Source organism: Pararge aegeria, chromosome 4 (assembly GCF_905163445.1).
Source record: "Pararge aegeria chromosome 4, ilParAegt1.1, whole genome shotgun sequence".
Lineage (NCBI taxonomy): Eukaryota > Metazoa > Arthropoda > Insecta > Lepidoptera > Nymphalidae > Pararge > Pararge aegeria.
This window is the reverse complement of record NC_053183.1, coordinates 5,246,847-5,268,987: the sequence shown is the minus strand read 5'-3', so window position 1 is coordinate 5,268,987 and position 22,141 is coordinate 5,246,847. Positions and strand designations below refer to the sequence as shown.

At 34.9% G+C, this 22,141-nt stretch overlaps 1 protein-coding gene across 2 annotated transcripts in view; it reads left to right on the top strand.

Moving 5' to 3' along the window:
- Positions 1-1,505: 1,505 nt before the first annotated feature.
- The window catches only part of LOC120623516 (voltage-dependent calcium channel type A subunit alpha-1), a 45,775-nt gene continuing 25,139 nt past the window's right edge, over positions 1,506-22,141 (top strand). For both annotated transcript variants that reach the window (XR_005658710.1, XM_039889567.1), the window contains exons 1-6: positions 1,506-1,609; positions 13,187-13,321; positions 18,851-18,983; positions 20,168-20,307; positions 21,288-21,388; positions 21,971-22,126. Coding sequence is in view for 1 of the 2 variants with exons in the window: in XM_039889567.1 (XP_039745501.1) it covers positions 1,596-1,609; positions 13,187-13,321; positions 18,851-18,983; positions 20,168-20,307; positions 21,288-21,388; positions 21,971-22,126 (679 nt within the window). In the remaining variant the exon portion in view is untranslated. The remainder of the gene's footprint in view (positions 1,610-13,186; positions 13,322-18,850; positions 18,984-20,167; positions 20,308-21,287; positions 21,389-21,970; positions 22,127-22,141) is intronic.

The following is a 22,141-nucleotide window of genomic DNA, read 5'->3' as shown; positions in this document are numbered from 1 at the left end:
GAGCATTGGCGCACCAGTGGAAATAATATCCAAATAATATATGTGTTTCTATGTTCCCATTAGCAGGTAGACACATTAATTATATTCCTTGTCAGGGGATATAATCGGAGGATATAATTTTTTGCTCCTGCCTTTGCTAGCCTTGCAGTATGATGTCGCGTTGAAACTAATTAAGGTATGGGTTTTACATGAATGCCATTCCCCCAACAGGTTAGACCGCTACCATTTTATACTGCATTATAACTAACGATCAGGTATTTAGGGCTAATCTTTAAATAATAAAAACGTACAAAAAAGCCATATATAACTCGTGGAGTGTGGAAATTAATATATCCCATAACCAGTACTGCACGTCCATCGGTTGAGATGACTGATATCGGAATGCAAGGTGCCAAATACAAGCAGGCATCTGCAGTACAAATAGTAGCATTGGTAGTGAATAGAAAAACAAATAGCAACGAGGCGAGGTATCAGGCAGAGATCGGATATGGGCAATTTCCCGGCAAAAATGACCGCCGCAGAGCTTGCGATACCTACCGTGGCTGCTGAAATGCTTTTTGACTCTGCTTATTGGCTTATCTATGCACCATATATTATCTGTTTTTGCTTGATTTCACTGATAACAGAACCTTCCCTTTGTTATGACGACCTCCCTAGCGCAGCGGTGTTCAAGTTGGAGGCCCCGGGATCGATCCCGGGGATTTTTAATTCAATTTAGAAATTTATAATTTTTGAATTTTCTCTGGTCTGGTACGGTGGTGGGAGGCTATGGCCGTGGCTAATTACAACCCCACTGATAAAGACGTGCCGCAAAGCGATTCAGCGTTCCTGCACGATGTCGCGTATAAACCGATAAGGTGTGTGGGTTTAATATATCTGCGATACCCTAATGGATGAGCCCTTTACCTTAGACTGTATCATTATTTACCTAAACGCCTAGTGTATCCGTTTGTTTATTTAATTTTTTGTGTTTGTCACCTGTTCTGCTCAACCATTGCACTGACACAAAATTTGGCACAGATATACCTTGCATCCTGGAGACTTTCAATACTTTTATCCAATGGATAGCAAAGGCTTCCCGCGGGATTTTTAAAAAACCAAACTATGTTGATTTTTCTTGACCCAACAGCTAATAGATAGGTAAATATTAAGAGGATATGAATGAATCTCAGTTAGGATGTTTTTATACAAACCCACCCTTTTTTCGAAGTTTTTTTTCTACTGGCAATTGAAGAGAGCTGTAACTTCTGTATATTATTAGACTCTTAGATTTAATATAAAATCACGTATATTCTGTAGTAAAACAAAATTATATATACTCTGTAACAAAATTCCTACTAATAATGTTTGAGGTGGGTCACTACCGGCTTTTTATCCATCATTCTATATAGATAAATGCAGGTAGATTCATAAAAAGTTGACGCGTATTCCATAGTACTTTAATTGTGGCAAATGTACAAGAAGCAGTGTTTATTCGAGCGTTAAATATTTTTTTCTTTTTTTAAGGTGTTAATCGTATTTCCCGTGTGTATCTGTGATATAAATGTGATCATGAGAGTGTTTAGTTTCAAGTTAATCCTAAATACTATCACTAAATGGCCCATACCAGGTATTAATTGGTTTTAAATATATGTTCAGTGCTATTTAACCTTTTTAAAATGTTCGTAAATGGTACTATTAAAAGATAACCTAGACATTTAAGATGTGACTAGCAGCGGCTTCGGCTTTACTTTCAATGTTACTGATTTTGTAGATACGAAAGTGTGTTTGATGATTTTTTTATATACATTGAAATACAAATCGTTGCAGAGAAAGTTATATCAAAAATCTCAAAAAAAAAACATTATTTTATTCTTAATTATCCGCTATGCACGATTAAATACCTAAATTACAAAAAAAGGTCTAAGTTACCTCTTGCGATAAAGTTTTCTAAGTCTTTTATTAATATTTTGGGACAATATAATTGCATTTTATATGTAGGGATTACTAATTATTTTAGGTTTTTTTTAAATTATTTAGACTACTTAAAATGTTATAGTTAATAAGAGATTGGGAAAGTAAGGATACAGTACAAGTAAATAGGTATATCGTTAGAATATGTACCATTTTTTGGTTTTGGTTGTCGAGTTTCTTCCATGCGTGGAACATGTCCAGCACACAGGCACAGATTTTATGTATTGATATGGATGTATCTGATACAAGCACAAGCAATCAACTCTTATCGCACTGCTAGTTGCTGTCCGTGACTTCCGTCGTTTTTGTTCAGTTATATAAAATATTTCATGTCCGTTTTCAGGATGACCGATCTTGGCGAAATTCTGCTTTGAAATAGCTTGTATCCCAATGTAGAATTTTGGCAAGATCGGCGCTGTGGTTGAGCCGAAAATACTTTTCCAATACTAGAGAGATTTCTCACCTTTCGTAATTATAGTCCAGAATATTAGATGTAGGGAGAAAGTGATACAAATAATGCAGTATTGAAATAAAGATTTCATTAATTATATTTTTTTTCAGTATTGTAGGTATTAATTTTAAATGGCATTTCTATCCACGCCCTGATAGGTATAAATCTTTCTTTTAACCTTGGGTTAGATAGATAGTTATGGTTGTGTTATTATATAATACCTACTAGTGGTCCCGCAGTCGTCAAAATTCATCCATAATTAATTAAGATTATAAGTTTGAACATTGTTAAGGTTGTATTGTCAAAGACTATACCCACTTCTATAATCACAGATTTCGCCAAGACACTGACTATGACAGTTAATATGCCTATTTCTTAAAACAGATTATAATTGATAAAAATTATTAATAAACAGTATTTATGCGTGCATTTCAAATGCAATGGTAGTGTGTAATGTTCATTTATATTTATTTAATGTATTTTATATTCATTATTAAAAAAAATATATATATAGTATTCTGCACTCCCCTATATGAACTATTAGTGTGTGAAATTTCATACTTCTACGTCCGTGCAATTTTCGTTTTAATATATAAATAATATCGTACATCAATTAACTGAAACAAAAAATAATCTGACAAATGTATTGCGTATAGAATACGTATTATACTAAAAGCATTTTAAACAGAAACTGTTTTGTTACTTTTATAACAGCCACCATACTTAATGAAAAGTAAATTTCATGGGTAAAAGGGCTAAAAATCTTGGGTAATATAGGCTGGCGAAGGGCCTATTCTTATAGGCGAATGACAATAACTCGAGTGTTTTCGTTAATGAGGCGTTTTAAGGCCAAGACGTTCAGTGTCCTTCAATATGGCTGATCACTCGACCTGATTTTGCACCTACTCAACGAACCCCATTGCAAGGTACCTATCTATTGAATTTTTAGCACAACAATCGGAAACCCATCACGCCACTAGTCTATCAACGTCTCACTGCTGGGCACATTCCTCTTCTCATAGGAGGGAGGGTAAATGAGCATAATTCCACCACGCTACTACAAAAAGGGATGGCGAGCTTTAACAATAAATAATATCAAAAGGTTAGTAGTAACACCGGGAGTGGGTTCAAGGTGGGTGGACACCACTAAACCAAACTAATGGGCTAGTACCTCCTGAGAATTGGGTTTTTGATACAAAAACTCAATATACAAATTTTTGGTCCTACCCGGAAATCGAAGCCAAGACCTCTCGGTATTTAAATATGCCGACCACCAGACCAACGTAGAAGAAATAAAAAAAAAAAATTAGCTTTAGTTCAGAAAAAAATAGCATGCCTATGCCTTGCACAAAAATATATAGCAGTGAACCACGTTTATAAGGATTTAGGTATCATTGCATATTAGGTTCCTTAACCCTGGAAAATGGGATCATAGCCTAGAATAAAAGCGTAGGTATAATATCTCGGTACTCACATAAGATAAGCATGACTTGATTATCTCTTTCTTATTTTAAATAGCGAATACATAGTAGAGAATACGCTTTTATAATATGATTCATAAGGTAATTTTGGACCTACCAATGCATAAGTTTAAAGAATGTGTTAAAACACATTTATTACAGCGAGGTTATTATACAATTGATGATTTTTTTTAATGACAAGGTTGCTTGGAAGCTTCCGGCTCCGCTTTCATCTAACAAGATAGAAAAATGAATTTTAAAATGTAAAATGTAAATTGTTGATGTTGGAAAAGAGCAATTGCTGAGTTTCTTGCCGGCTTCTTCTCGGTAGAATTCTGCCTTCTGAACCGGTGGTAGAGTCACTACATACAGACAGACTTGACGTTTCAAAAGTGCTTATATTAGGCCTACTTGAAATAAATGAATTTTGAAAAAGGTTTTACTCGCGACTAAGTTGCGTTTGCTTCGTTTTTTTTAATTCTGCGGAAACAGGTAGTTTTTCCGTCTTACAAAGTATACTATAACCGACATAAGCTATCTCTTTCAAAAGTTTTGTCAATTTAGCAGTAAAAATCATTGGTAATTTTTTTTTAATTTACTGTTTTAATCCCGCGGGAGCGCCGCGCAATGAATGCTTTTCCGAGATAAACAGTATCGTATGACCATTATTATGTAAGATGAACTGTAACACAGTTTTAACTAATCGATGGAGTGATGGTGTCGAGAGTTATATGAGGGTTTTGCGATTTTGGAGTTGGAAAGATGAAGCTTCTGACCGCCTGACCTGACCTGAGAAATTTGCTTGACCAAACCAAGGCGCACTCAGGTCTTTAGAGCTTTGGTGATGATGATGATGAGTTGTTACTGATACAGTTGTTACCGTTTAATAGATTATAAGAATCCTTTGTAAAAAGACATTTTTATAACTATCATTTATTTATATATTTTTTTTTTAATTTTCTCCAATATTATGAAATTAATTAAAAATAAAACACAATTAAAAATATATATATATTTTTAATTATATGTTTAAGTATATATTATATTAAATATTCGGTAAATTTATTTGAGACTAGCTGTTGCCCGCGACTTCGTCTGCGTTTGATTTTGTTTTTTGATGTGGCATTCAATTTAGTAGTAGTTCTAAAAAGAATTAAAGTTTGCTGCTGTCCGCTGAGGAGTTCTGTCTTCTATCTCCAACCACATTCATCAGATCTACACAAAGTTTGGGCAAATTAAATACATATTAGAACCTTTAGTACAAAAATAAATTATTTATTTAATAGGTTATAATTTGTCGGAGTTATGGTGTAAATTCGTCAAACACTTTCATCAGCTCTCCCAAAGGAACCGAGGTTAATGTCGGAATAAAAAGTATCCTATATTACTTCTAACACTTCCAAAAATATGTGTACAAAGTTTCATGAGGATCGGTTAAGAAGTTTTTGCGTGAAAGACTAACAAACAAACTTACATTGACATTTATAATATTAGTACGACTAGGAATACGGATAAGTTCAGTTCTTAAGGCGACCAGCAAACCAACAAGCAGGCATCTATTTTCGCATGCCACGTACGAATATTATAAATGCGTGTATTATAAAAGTATAGCTTTTTGTTTGTTACCTATGTTCGGTTAACCTTCGAACCGATCTTGATGAAATTTGGCACACATGTAGCTTGCATCCTGGAAATGGACATAGTATAATTTTTATCCCGGAGAATCTAATGGTAAAAGCTACCCGCGGGATTTGCGTTTTGTTACCTATGCACGGCTTTACCACTTAACTTATCGTGCTGAAATTTCTCGTAAAAGTAGTTTTCATCCTGGAAACAGCAATATGTTACATTTCATCTGGGGAAAAATAATGGGTTCCTGAGTTATTATTGAAACGATGAAACAGCTAGTTTATAATATAAGTAGGAATGGATGATAGTTCGTTGATCTTGTTGGAAGGTATCTATTCAAAACAATACTGTCGCGTAGTTGGCGGGTAATTACGCCTTACCTTTCGAAATTGAGTTATCACGCTGTTTTGATATGAGCTTCGCTTTTGACCTAAATCGATGCCTGCTGTGCTTTAGCTAATTACTTTGTCGAAAGCGAAACATATTGTTTCTCTCTATGACCGTTAACACACGTGCAAGACCTCTCGTAGCTCTGCCCCTCGTAGCACTGCCTAGTATTTCTGTTTTGAGTTCCGTACCCGAAAAGCGCCAACAAGACTCTATTTACTAAGCCTCCGCTGACTGTCCGTCCGTCTGACTGGTGGCTTTATATTATGAACCGTTGAAGAGATTAAAAGAGTTAAAATGTTCACAGAATGAGAATATGAAACGCCTAAATTAGGCCTAAATAATTTTTTTACTAATAACTGACGCACCAAGCAGACGGCCCACCTGATGTAAGTGGAAATATCGCCTTTAAACAGAGCAATACTTCACATGGCATGCAAGGAGCACGTCCTGTAATATGCCATCCTGTGTCCATCAATTTGAGGCGTAGGTGTTAAGCCTCATGCCCCTGTAATAACACCGACAACCACGCTCTTCAGAAAGGAACACAGCATTACAACAATGCTGCTTTGCGGCAGAAATTAGGATGGCAATAGTACTTCCCCAGACGAGCTCTGTCACAAAAAATAAATAATGTAAGCATAATATTTTTAAGGCAGACACTATCGAGGAATTATGTCGCCTTATGTCGATTAAACACATAACCTTGCAAAGGAAACGTGTTTATGTGTATTTTATTCGATCTTAATAATGTTAATAACAAATAGTGTTTCATATTGCAATATGATCCAAGATGCATCTTGGTACGGAATCGTTCGTGCGCAAGCTCAACTCGTTTTTTTTTAGTTTTTTAAGGTAGATGCAGGTAGCATTGTAGTTCTGCTTTGTTGGTCTAGTAGTTAGATTGTTCAATACGGATTACGAACTCCGTCTCTCTAAAGCGAGAGAGATACGGAACCCACCACACTGCTTTGGTACAAGATTTTGTCATATGTAACGTAGTGAAGTCCTAGCTCAGTGGGTAGGACTTCACTTTCGGGGGGCCGAGGTCGAATCCCAGGAACGCGGAGTCCACCAATCCGCACTGGGCCAGCGTGGTGGAATACGGCCTTCAGTTGCCCTGTAGTGGGCGGTGATGAGTTGATATGATGATGAACGTAGTTAAAGTCTCAGTTCAAAACAATTATCGGGTTTAGTAATTAATATGTGTGGAAAAAAGACAAACGCCAAACTCGAAACTCTTAAGTCACCCTTTTTTTAACTGATGCGGATTAATGTCGGTTAAATTTGATTTTTGACTAGATGGGAGCCAAAAGAAAATTTTAAGACGCGAAAACTATGCACGAAGTCTGAGCCGATTCTTTCCGTGAGCACGAACTAATCGTGCGTCATCAATCTATTATGTAACAAGTACCATCGAATCTTTGTTTTCATACAACAGGGCTACATGACTACATTGAATAGCAGAAGTAGGTCAGTAAAAATACATTTAGGGTTGCCCCTTTTTCTACCTACTATCATACTGGCAGTTAAATCTCTTAAGAGTTTCCTTTTCTGTTATAAAAAACATTGTCGCACCGATATGAATAATAATATAATGAATCATTCAAGAAATTTCTACAACTAATACAACGACAACAACTAATACATTGAGATGTAATTATAAAGAGCAAAACAGATCATAATCAGTCCAATAAATAAATATATATATATATATATATATATATATATACTACAACACTTTTATTCCAATTTGAACTGGAAAACCTATTTTTTACTTATTCTTGTGGTGAAACGCTCACTTACTTCAAACTCTTGTTCCTCTTGGTTAAGTCCTTGTAAAAAATCCAAAACTTTTAAACCAAATGAAATTAAAAGCTTTGTAGGTCAATTACCTAATAATGTAAACCAACGGAACAAAGGTTATTTAGGAAAACTTATACAAACAACCTAGCGTCTTCATGGTATAACCCAGTCGCCATTTTTGACGTATCGGTTTATTCTCTTTTCTAAGTAGATAAGCGTGGAACTTACGAAAGGAGTCGGAACGATAACATAGTCAAACTGCTAACTTTCGAATTTACAACAATTTAAAGGACGGACGAACCTAATTATTACTTTACGAGCACAGTTTTATTATGAGAATCAAGCTTCATTTGCTATACTCCGCGAAAAGCAGGATAATCTGTATGGTGTAATTTATAATGTCTCCAATCCTTATACTCCACACTAAACAGATCTTCACACGCACACGAGAACAGTTATTCTTATTGCTATTAAAGATACTGTTAGTAAAACCAAACAACGTTAGACCTCACGTCTATCGGTGGAGATGATGATGTTATTGTTTTATTTTGGTTTTACTTACAGTATCTTTATATTGTTAATAAAGAACAATAAGAATTACTTTTCATAAGATCTGTGTTTTGCAGTAGACGTCTATCGGTGGAGATAATGATGTTGTTTTCCTATTTTGGTTTTATTAACAGTATCTTTAATAACAATTATAAGACTAACTTTTCAAAAGATCTATGTCCTGCAGTGGTGCTGGACACAGATCTTTTGAAAAGATTCGCACATTCCTTGTGCATTTGATGTCAAACGGTTGACAATTCTACGTTTTTTGTTGTGCTTCACAAGTAAAATATGTACATAGGAGTGAGTAGTACTGACGATAAATACATTCGTAATCCTAAAACTAAAGTTACCAGAGTTCCAAACGTGCTCCGATCTAAGAAGGTGTCCACAACAAAATAAGCCGGGTTTTCTTTTTGTTATCACCATCTCACACTGTCATTTGAAAATACTTTTAGAAGTAACCTATTTAGAGCAATAATTCACACCCAAGATTCTATATCGTTTATGATTTCGGAAAAAGACTTACATAAAGGATTACCTATATATATAGGACATTTCTATAAGCTTTCGCTTAATACAAACTGAACTTTTTTAGAGACATCGCCAAGATATCAACTGGTAATTTATTGTAAATTGAATATAATTTCCTTTAATTGAATTACTTATTTTATGTGTTATATTGCTCTGCAAGTTTATTTTTGCATTTAACGTTTAAATGATTGCAGTCGCATTTCCTCTTAAATTTAGATATATTTTTGTGAACATATATCAAATTTTCAAATACGTATTTGCTATAGAACATTATGGGAAACTCTCAGGCATGCAGGTTTCCCCACGATGTTTTCCTTCCACGATAAATCAAGTGATATTTAATTGCTTAACACATAACTTCGAAAAGTTAGTAGTACATGCCGGGGATCGAAATAGGTCCCCCCAAAAGGAAGACCGGAATTCTGACCACATAAGCTATACCGATATATCGACATAGTTAAAATAAATTTATTATTTAACAATAGCAACCCTACCCACAACCTTTCTGACGAAAAAGAAGCTAACGAATGCATTAGATTAATTAATATTGATATATGCTTCAAGTTATATGTCTCTTGGGTTCCACAGAACGGGCGCTCCCTTTATCAGATATCGTACGCTTTCTAGTAATTTCGTATCCGTGTACGTGTATTTTTTTGCCTACGTTGACGCTTTTTAATTAAAATCGACTGTGTATTGAATTGTAATTACTTCGTTGGAAACTATGTCTATAAAATAGCGTGTATGGGATCTTTGTTCTTTAAATACGAGCAGTAATGACGTACTTTAAATACCTGAAATACTCTAATATATGCTGGAATATTCTTCTTCATTATAGTAAAACGTGGGGGTGTTGACACTACTTTGTCATTAAGCTACATGCAATTATGAAATTTCCTTGAGCACACAATGCTACTATACTAAATATATAATTGATGGCCTCAAACCGACGAAAGTGTTCATAATATAAGTTATCCCGTTCTTTTATAACTTGCTGTTTCTTCCCCGTTTTTTTTTAACAAATCCCGCCGTAACATAAAATGTTTCGCCGTAACATAGCTAGTATATATTTCTATCGAAAATTTTGTCACAATCAAGTGTGCTGTTAAAGTGTACACGTGTCACGTAAGTTTATTTGTTTGTTTTTTACCAATGTTCGGTTCAACCAAAGCACGGACATTGATACAATTTGGCGCTTACACCTTGCAGATGGACATAGCGTTTACTGCGAAAAAGCCGTAGAACCAAATCAAAAAATCTAAGCTTTTGACGATCTCTCTGACGCAGAGTGAGCGGTGTGGTTAAGTTGTAGGTCTCAAGTTTGATAATGGCCAAGGGCAACGCGAGAATTTATAATTTCTGTATTATGTCTGGGTTGGCTTTGTGAGAGGCTTTGGCTGGAGCTAGTTACCACCCTGCTTGCATAGTTGTGCGAACAAGAAATTTGATTTTGCGGTACAATGCCGCTTAGAAACCAACATCGGTTAAATATATCTTGGACTGCATCATCGCTTACGATAAGGTGTAACTGAAGTTAAGGACTAGCTTATAGTGTAATTAAAAATACTTTGTTACCTAAGTATGGAGTAGGAATCAAATACACCTCTTTCCTAATCCGGAAAAGAACTGTTAGCCACGATTTTTTTTAATAACTAAAGAGAAGCGTACATATTACCGGGCAGCAGCTAGTAAATAAATAAGTTTGTAAACTGTTTCATCGGTACTAGCCCGTCCCGATAGGTGCTAATAAATGAATTTTCTCTAACCGTCGCGTGTCTAAGGACATAACGAGTTCATACGACGCTAGAAGCCGGCGCGCTTAATAACGTTATTATTGCCAATTAAACGGCAAATGTTAGTCAGTTTTAAAACTTTGAGCAACTATTTCAATAACTATGTCGGCTGTGTTATGTTTAAGTTGAATAAATATGCTCCTGTTGAATAAATTACAAGGTATTTTTTTTTTTTTTTTTATAAATAAATAAATAAATATACTACGACAATACACACATCGCCATCTAGCCCCAAAGTAAGCGTAGCTTGTGTTATGGGTACTGAGACAGCTGATGAATATTTTTTTATGAATATAATACACATAAATACTTATAATATACAGATAAACACCCAGACACTGAAAAACATTCATGTTCATCACACAAACACTCTCCAGTTGTGGGAATCGAACCCACGGCCTTGGACTCAGAAAGCAGGGTCGCTGCCCACTCGGCGGTATTGTTACTTTGTACAGCCATACAGGTGATGGCCTAGTGGAGCTTCGGCCTTCCTTTCTGTCAGAGTTCATTCCCTGGAACGCACCTCTAACTTTTTGTGTTATGTGCGTTTATCTTCTATATACGAGTATTTAAAAGAGAAAGTGTGTGGGTATGTTCCGTATAGGCTCCGAAACGGCTGGACCGATTTCAATGACACTTTCAGGAAATCTCCGGATTGGCAAGTGATCCTGGCAAGTAATCCTGTAAAGTTTGTTGACGATCGACGCCTATTTTTAAACTGTCAAACTGTCAAATACAGCTTTTATTTACTATGATGATATTCTATTGTTGGGTGTACATGGGTGTAGATAATGATGTTCACCCACTCGAGAAGAGAATAGAAGAGAATGAATACGGAGAGAAATAAATGATTTAATATATTATGAGACTTAAACTAAAAATTTAATGATGTAAGTTTATTGTTTAAATAAAATAAAATAAAGCAAAATCTAGCCCGCCAAAGCGGGCTGGGTACGCTAGTATATAATAAACTAATAGTATATAATAAATATAAATATACTGCGACAATACACATGTGTGTATACTAGATGGCTATGTAGCCATCTAGTTGTGTTATGGGTACTAAGATAGCTTATGAATATTTTTATGAATATAATACACATTGTACACAAATAAGTATGCTTCCTAGTGTTTTTCCTATTGTGTTTTGTTGCAATAAAGTTTTTCATATCTTTTCTATTATGTAAATATTTTTAATATACAGATAAACACCCAGACACTGAAAAACATTCTTGTGCGTCCAACCCATGGCCTTGGACGCAGAAAGCAGGGTCGCTGCCCACTGCGCCTACCGTCTGACATAATAATAATAATAATAATAATAATAATAAAACTTTATTTAGGCCAAAAATAGTTTGTACGCAGAGGTCTAGATTAAGTATATAAAAAAAGAAAAACATTGCGTTTATGATTTATAAAGAAACAATACTTCTTAAAACATAAGATTTGGTTGCTGGTGCCTTCATCAGATTTCACAGTTTTATAAGTACCAGCGACCTTTAAACCAAAAATAATACCTGCTTACATAATAAATGAGGTTAGTAATTGCAAATATATAGGAATGTACAAAATGTTTGTAAGACCAGGTTCATAGTTGTCATAGCTAGACAACATAGCTTGTTTTTCTTAAATATATTTTCGTATTTATGACCATAAAACGCATATTATTTTTACTGAATGGCTATCCGCTATACCTACATATTACATGCACAATTCAATAAAATTTGAAAGGACGTCGAGTTAAGTTTAAATTTAATATTATTATCAGGCAATCTTGTACAAGGTTCCAGCTCAGCATTGTACTATAAGTATAATGCCGTACACGCAATAAAAGCGTGGAGCAAAACAAATTCTATCAAAAACTTTGTTAAAGTACTTACCTCACCAGGACAATAGTTATCGAGAATTGAAATACTTGTACATCAGATTAAAATTGATGTTATTCATATTGTATTAAAGCTCAGTTCTTCTGTTAGGGCTTTTAACACAACACTTTTTCTTAAAATAATAAACAAAAGTACGGTATTTGCGACTCTAACGAAGAGTAAAATTACTGAACTAAAAAAACTATTGTATTTTTACGGAATAAAGTTTGATATGCGAAAACGGCACCTCGAGCAAATTCTGTACTACGGCAACTGATCACAGAGCGTTAAGATTATATTTATATTTATTATAAATAACACTGAGGTGATGGTGATTTAGCTTCAATCTAAAGCTAAAGTAATTCGGTCGTCCCGATGCGACGCGCATAATTTGACAGGGCAAAGATAGGGCATCTTATTGTAAATTGTATATGGAGACCAAAGAAATACTATTATTAGAAAGACGTATAATAATTTACATCAACTTTGCTAGTACATTTTGTTAAAGTTATAATAGGCATGAAGACTGATTTTGAAGTCCGGAAGAATCTACTATATACTTAATTATCTTATTTTTGCAGAAATTAAAGGTTTTTTTGAAATTGATTGCAAATTATATTTTAATAAATTATTCCTTGCGAAAATACTGGCCAGACATAACTTTGCCAGGGAGGTTGTCAATAAATGTTTGTATACAGTGCGTGTGTGTGTGTACTGTATATTTGTGCCAGTTCTCAATGTTTTTGTTGCACGTTCCAGGTTGGCGGCAGCGCAGGAGGCGGCGGGCGCGCAGGCTCGCGCGGCGCCAGCTGATACCATGGGTGGCGCCCACCAGCCCGCTACTCCGGGGCCCAGCTCGCTCTTTATATTCTCCGACGAAAACCCTGTTCGGAGGTAAACACTACGTCACACTATTTTTTCATTCCCATGCCTCGTTTGTGTTTTCTGTAGTAATTAGCATGTTAAATAGGGTTCACGAGGTCCAGAGTTCGAATTTTCAGTACCAGTTTAGTGTTAGGAAATTGGCGGTGTCAACCTCAATTCGGAGGGAGACGCTTAAAAAAAAGAGATTGTGGTAGGTTATGAGTTCAGGTAACTTCCCCTTTAGAGTAGGATTCCCATAACTTCCGGCCTGCCCAAGGGTTGGTAACCGAAAAGCATCTCCACCACGCCGAAAACAAGGATGGTGACTGTGTTTTTGTTCAATTGATTGAAGCCATTTTAAACGCTTCGAGTATGACGCTATGATAGTATCAAAAGCGCTAAGCATACAATGACAATCACCAGTACATAATTGGTTCCCGAGACACTCGTATGACACGTGTAGCTCGTATGTTACATGGGGACAAAATTTAAGCGATCATCATCATTTATATAGGGATAGCCATTCCATAATGCTCATAATAGAGATCAGTGTTACATCTGCTAATATAGAAGGTAATTTCGAAAAGAAGGTATAACAACACCCCCTGTTTAATCCATATTTAAATCTCAACTTACTGAAAATTGTTATAGACAGACTATTGACTGATTACTGTTAATTATTATAATTTTAAGTTTTTCATACAAAAATTAATGCAATTTAATTTGCCAACTTTAATTGCCATTAAAATCACTCGTCTGTATGTGCGTACGGAAGTGTGTAAATGATTGTTTTAATATTATCTAGGACAATATAAATAGTTGTAAAACGGGGTCACGGATTAGTTAATATAGCAGACGTAAAGGATGTCACTGTGTATCTTTTTTGATGTATTTGTACAGTTAATCGCATAAGACCTTCTGTCAACAGATAAGGCAATCTAATGTTCTGTAATGTCTCGTAAGAATTTTTTGGCATTTAGAATCTATGGATGCAGGATCTTCACGGCAAATGGAACAAATAACTAACTGTCTCCTTGATTTGAGATCAGGCTAGTGTGTCAACGCATGTTGCGAACTTGCGACCCATAAGAGCGCACGTCTCACCGTTCTCTAACTTCAATTCAGTTGGACATAATCAGTACGTTTTCAGTTAGGCGGATAAATTCGCGGATATTTACTGTTATGCCCTTTTTCACTAACAACGTAGAAATCAATGACTAAATAAGTAACACCTAATCTTAGGAGAATTCGAGCCATTTATCAACCATTTACCATTAGTTATCACCTAAATGTGTGTGAAACGTTTTTAAACTCATACTTCTTTAGCGACGTTAGGAAAAAATCATTGGAGTGAAATTATGTATACGATGTAGTTGCGAAACCGAGTGAGAGGGGAATACCAGCGTCCGTCTGCGGGCTTATTACGTTGATTTAATTGATTCAGTTGTACATAAATCTCAAATTTAATGTTCATTGAAACTTGGTAGTCCAATAATGAGAAAACTACTTGTAGGTAATGCGTTAAAATGAAACTTTCAATGTATTGAATACCCTTTTTCTATTCTTAGTGTCGTTTTCTCTACAAACTTAGAAAGAACTCCAACGAGTGCTACGCCAACGAATATAAGTATAACTTCTAACGCGTGTACATAATTACACACACGTTTATTTTTCTATAACTTCTAGTCAATAGTCAATAGTCATATGCCTATATATATTTAAGCAAGGCCTAGGTTTAGTGAAAACGGGCTTAAGTCTTCTAGCGTGGTTTCTTAATGCTTAGCACTAAATGTTGAGCCATCACGGCTAACGGTCATTAGGTACCCACTTGGTTTATGAAAACCCCTCATTTAGAACGAAGCTCCAACTAATGCCTAATACATATTTAACAAGCACCTTGTTCTTCCCATGCATTTTGAAAACAGAGCTAGGTACTGTTCGCTATCTGTGGGCATATTATGCGAAGCCAAGCGTTGTTTACATAAATATTCATAGGAAGTTCAATTCAGTAGGTATGTTAAGCATCAATTTGTATTTAGTATTTACTAGTTCTTGCGTGAAATTTCTGTTCTCCCATTGAATCAGCGCATTAAATTAATGCAATACATTCCTCAGAAAAACAGTGTTCTATCCTATCTAAAAAGAGCACTGACAAGACACGGTCAAAGTCAAGAGATAAATTTAAAGATTTTAAAATAATGACAGTGTATAGTCAGTACATATTTAAAAATTTAATGTACGTTCATAAAAACATTTCTAAATTTAAGAAAAAATGTGACTGCAATAATTTAAACATTAGAAGTAAGAATAAACTTACAGTGCAATATACTAGGTTACATAAAATTCATAATTCGTTTAAAGGAAATTGCATACAATTCTACAATAAACTACCAATTGGAGATGTCTCTTAAAAAGTTCAAAGTTTGTATTAAACGTAAGCTTATAGAAAAGTCCTATTATAGTATAAAGGACTACGTAAACGATAAAAAAGCTTGGGTGTAAATTATTGCTCTAACCAGGTTGCTCTTCTAATAATTTAAAATGACATTGTGAGATGGTGATAACAAAAAAAAACACCCGGCTAAGTTTGTTGTGGGCTTCTTCTTAGACCAGGACGCGTTTGGAACCCTCGTAGATTTAGTTTTAAGTTTACGAATGTGGTTATCGCCATCATCTCACTACCGTGTGGTTCTTATGTACGCATCAAAAGTGCCTCCTGTGGGCCTACTTGAATAAAGATATTTTTGACTTGACTTTGACTTTAAAAATGTAATATGAAATTTTTATCCCATCAAAATGAAGAAGTAGTTTTCGAAATTATTTTTCTATTAATAGGAAATGTGCCATCATAGTTTTTTTTCTGAATCTAATATAACTAATGGGTCGAATTCTGTACATTGAAGATACTTCGATAATTTTTTTTAAGTAACTCTATAATTGATACTGTTTTTTTTCATTTTTCTCTGTCTATACCATAGCTGCACATCACGCAAAAACTACAAAATAAATTCCAATGAAACCTGGCATGTTTTTATTTCATTCCACGAGCTAGTACATGAGGTACTTCTTGTCAGCAAATTCAGCACAGGACTCTTGGGACATGGGATGAAAATTTTTGTCAATTTCACACCATATCTCCATCAAATGTGAAGCGGTTATAATAGTTTTTTTTCCCAATACGGGGGTTGTACTATTGGTTGACTTTTTCTTTTAGAACTCTTCTTTTAGAATTCTTTTTCTTTTAGAATTCTTGTGATTAGTCGAGGATGCAAATATGAACACATTGGATAGGCGCATCCCTATCTTATTATAAGAGTGCTGCAATAAACAGCAGTTCCTTAAACTGGTGCCACATGTGATTGGTCGCACGCAGGACGCAAGCTTATACACCGTAATTTGTCCTTGCCTATAGTTGTCTTGTTAAGTATTGGTGTTATGTCTTCTCTTTAAGTATATGCAAATAAAACAACAAGAGATCACTATTAAAAATATATTTTTTATCACAATTAAATGTTTCACCGAATTTTATTACACTCCGCGTGCATGATTTGTGCCAAATTTTTTTTGAACCTTGTTCTTATTTATTAATATTATTGCTAGAGCTGAGTAAAAAATTTTAGAAATTTTAAATTGAATTTTTTAATTGAAAATTGAAAAAAATTTAAATTGTTTGTTAGTGAAATGAGTTGAGACTGCCGGATGCCAAATTCTCTATCAAACTTCCAATTGAGCACCCATCCACTTACTGTCTTGTGTTAAAGTTACGATAGGTAATTTAAAGAATAAAGGTTTTTTTCCACAACAAGTTAGCATGTTTACCATTAGGTGAGTTTGACTGTAATTTCACCTAATGCTAAGTGATGATGCAGTTAAGGTGGTAGCGGGCTAACCTGTTAGGGAGTATGGTAGTCCTATCCCTAATAGGTTTTACGCGACATCGCACCGGAACACTAAATCGCTTAGCGGCGCGTCTTTGTAAGGTTATCTACTATCTACCAGCCACGACCAAAGCCTCCAACGAGACCAGACCAGAGAAAATTCAGAAATTATTAATTCCCAAATTGCCCCTGCCGGGAATTAAACCCGGGACCCTCCTACTTAAATTCAGGGGGGTCGTCAAAAAGGTTAGTCGAGGATGCAAATATGAACACATTGGATAGGCGCATCCCTATCTTATTATAAGAGTGCTGCAATAAACAGCCCAGAATACGCATACTCATACATACTCTGCGTATACGGCATTATACTCTGCGTATACGGACGGATTCATCAGAACGGCTAGGAAATTATGTGTTAATTGATAAATAATCTCAACATGTGAGCGTCGCAACCTATAATGCGAACGATAACGACACGCTTGTCATTAACGGGGAATAAATCATCTTAGCAAAACCAATAAACAAAGCTATTACTGTTCTTGTGTAAATTAACTAGGTCTGCTATATATGAGTACATAAAGGGAATAAGAGTTTTTTTTATTTGGATAATAATAAGTATATATTTTTATAGAGTTAACAATTCAGAAACTTTAACATAAACAGCATACAACAACCGAGATTAGTTGTTGGGTAAATAAATAAATCAGTTAAGAGACAATAATTTTACAATTTGTACTACAGTAACGCAAGCAAAAAGTAGCACCCTAGAATCTGAAACCTTACGAATGGTATACAATGAGTATAACTATGCTATAATCCGTGACTACCAGACAAATCTTTATAGTGTAGTCATATTATATAGCTGCGTATAAACTGGGTCATTGAGCAAACAAAATGGCATGGTCTTTTAACATTTAAGAGCACCTTATAGGGATCATTAAGATTTCGTTGTATTGCCGACTTGATAGTACGGTTACATCAATCAATCATATAAAATGATTAAGGACATTAAGTTATAACTGACCTGTTGTTATTATAGAAAACAAAATTAAAAGATAGTTTATTCGTAGTCCAAATAGTTCATGACTATTTTAAGAGATGGCGCTGATATAATTGTCGGTCGAACTAGTGTAAACTACTAAGTCGCAAGGCCATATTATCTTCTTGTTGATATCGATATGTGTAGTTTGTATCTTTTTTATTTACGAAACGCACTCTGTCTCCTTTCAACACTTTACTCCAGTACCGACTATGCTATTGTCCTTTTTAACTCCATCAGCCCCTGAAGAATCCGTTTTAGATTAAAACTCGCTTGGAGAGCATATTATGTTATGAAATTATATGATAATGACTATTGGTAAATAATATCAATTTATTGTGTATTTTCGCTAATGTATGTTATTTACACGGTACTCTCGTATTATCCGTTATACTACATCGTTTCTGTCGCGCACTTGCAAATTGTGGAACAGTTTACCTTTTTCTCCTAAAAACTAGGATTGGTGGTATTTAAAGGAGTAGATAAACAAATGAATTAAAAGCTGGCAACGCATTGGTGCTGTAGATGCTTACGGGCAGCGGTAATCGCTTAATATCGTTGCCCGCTATTTATATAAACGAGCCACAACCGTCTTGGTTAGTAAACTATAAAAAATAATAAAACATTTCTTGTATCTTCCAGGTATACAAAGTTTATCATCGAGTGGCCGCCCTTCGAGTACGCGGTGCTGCTTACCATCATCGCCAACTGCGTGGTGCTGGCGCTGGAAGAGCATCTGCCTAACGGCGATAAGACCATCCTTGCACAGAAACTGGTAAGCACTGTTAAGATTAGCGCGCTCACATTATAACCTTTATCTTCTACCTAGTCTCTGGTCTCTTTTTTGGTTCTGCTACTCCAGATACATATCATGTTTTTGTTTCGGAGATACCAACATCTGTTTTGTGAAACACTAAGAATTCTCATCGTTATCAATATCCAGAGTGAGAAGGGTTTAGGCCGTAGACCACCACGACAAAATAATGGAGAACTCTTAGGCATGCAGGTTTCCTTACGATGTTTTCCTTCACCGTTGAAGCAAGTCATATTTAATTGCTTAAATTGTACATAATTCGAAGTTCGATCCGGAAACCTAGTTTCGATTTATCGCTTCCTTATATTGTTTGGATTGACATCCAATCTTATAGAGTAGGTACGCATTATCTTATACATATATATATAGCTGAAGAGTTTGTTTGTTTGTTTACTTGTACGCCTTGATCTGAGGAACTACAAGTCCGATTTGAAAAATGATTTTAGTGTTAGATAGACCATTTATCAAGAAAGGCTGTAGGCTATATAATACCATGCTAAGACCAATAAGAGCTGAGAATGTTTTAAAATCGGGGTTTGTTTTTCCTTTTGAGAGCTAAAGCTGCGAGCGCTGCGTAAACGTTTAAAGTTTCTTTAAAATTATGCGTGAAAAATTTTTCCCCTTTAAACGTTCTAAAAAACAGTTAGGGATAGCATATGTCTACCTTTTAAGGTTGATTTATACGCGGCCGATGTTGCGAGGGACCGCAAGTCAACTGATAAAAACAATTAAAAGTTTATGTGACACGTTATCTTTCATTGCACGTTTAAAATTCACAGTCATGTTTATGATGGTTTGTTTTATTTGCGAATATGGTTGCTTTTCAACCAGATATGTGCTAAGCTATGTAGTTATGGGTGTGTAAGATATCCACCTTGTGGACATTATACCCTTTATTTTCATAGCTTAGCAATAGCACCGTGAAAATGCAGTAGATGAATTTATTAAAAAGGGAGATAGAAGCTAAGTATGTGAGCTATGGATTATCTAGGGAGCTTTAACGTTTGTGGAAACGGTCTATAGTTTAGCTCTCTGCTTAACTACATCACAAAGCTCTAGTGGAAAGGCACTTGTAGTTGTTATGTTCTGTTATGAATGACCTAAAGAATACGTTCTATCTAATGTGTTTTTTTTATTTGTTACAGGAAGAGACCGAGGCGTACTTTTTAGGAATATTTTGTGTAGAAGCCTCGTTAAAAATTTTAGCTTTAGGTTTTGTTTTACACAGGGGTTCTTATCTTAGAAACATTTGGAACATCATGGATTTTTTCGTTGTAGTAACCGGGTGAGTAAAATATTATCTAATTTGAATCAATTATATTTAATTACAAACTTTTGGCAAAATAACTATAGAATTAGCATTTATCGACAAATTGGATTAATAAAGCCATTGGAATGCATGAATGATACAAAAATGGAATAAAGAATTCCTTTAATACCAAACATTCAAAAGATTATTAAATTGATCTGAATATTAATTAGGCATTTTGAAAGTAAGATAGGTAAGAAAGGGTTCTTACTGAATTATTCGATGACAAAAACTAGGTCGATGACGATTTTCGCCGAATACAACGTGGACGTTGACCTGCGGATGCTGCGCTCATTCAGAGTGCTTCGACCGCTCAAGCTCGTCTCGCGGATACCAAGTAATTCACAGTAATTGGCGAAAAGTTCAATAAACCTTATTATATTGTATAGAACATTCTGGCTAGATGTGGTCGATGGAACTTTTTTGACGTAGATAACACAGAGCTAGTTTTGGAAATAGAATTTTTACATTCTTTAGTGAGAGAACGTAGCATCGATTTCTTGCCATTATGAGAATCGTTATAGCTGAGTGGTTTCGATTTTTTGTGATTTATTGTCGATGCTAAATGTACTTTGGATTTCGATTACGTGTTGCATATTTAATAGATAACATTTGTTACATGTGTATTGTGTTATTTTTCAAATAAAATTCTTACGTAAGAATTTAGCTAAACACGATTATTTAGGTGTGAATAAATAATTATGTCATAGTTTAAATTTTGTAAAGTTTAACATGTGATTAGTTTAATTACCAACGTAACTAGAGAGAAAACTTAGATTGTAGTTGATAAGCTAGTGACTCTTATTGCTAAAGATAGGAATATGGTTTTGAAAATAAATAAAAAAATAGTACTTTTTGTAGATGTGGCCTTTCACGAGCATATTCCTTCGTAGTAATTTTATTATTAAGTTAGTTGCTAGTTCAAGCTATAGTATCGAGTGATATGTGTTTGGCAGTATCATCACGCAGCTGCCAATCGCGCCCGCAGACGTCGACTTCAGGACCTTGCGTGCCATTAGGGTGCTGAGGCCCCTTAAATTAGTATCGGGCGTTCCTAGTGAGTTCTAGAACTTTCTTAGTTTAGCATTCGTAGTTTCACTATTACAAACTGTTGCATAATTTGTAATATAAATATACATAAACACAATAGTTGTATGTGGTACTTTTCTAAGTTTAATTTGTGCGATCTATTAAAATCATATGTTTAATTTATTAAGTAAATTGTTGACTTTGTTCGCGTTCAAATTATGCAACAGTATAATCACATGTTTTTGTGCACGATCACCGTAATCTTTCCATTTGCAGGCTTCTTAATATTATACTGTATCGTTTATTTTTCAGTCATTACTTTTTTCTATTATAATTAGTAGTCGTATTTTTGACTTAAACATCAACTTTGTAGGTATAATATTATGATTATTTCAAAATTTATCATTTTTTGTAAATGTACTTTTATAGAAAATTGGTTTAAAATTAATTACCTCACTGACACTAATGTTAATTTTTTTATCAAAATTCCTAAAGTATTTATCATCCTTGTAATAATAAATTACACGCGTCTTAAATACGCGTTTCATTCACAAAATGAAATACATTTAGGTTAGTTAAAGCATATAATATAGTACAACTCTGCATGCAGGTTTGCAAGTTGTATTGAAGTCGATCATCAAGGCGATGGCTCCGTTGCTGCAGATCGGTCTTTTGGTGCTTTTCGCAATCGTCATATTTGCCATCATTGGCCTCGAGTTTTATTCTGGGGCGCTACATAAGACTTGTTATAACTTAGAAGATATTAGTAAGTACCAAACTC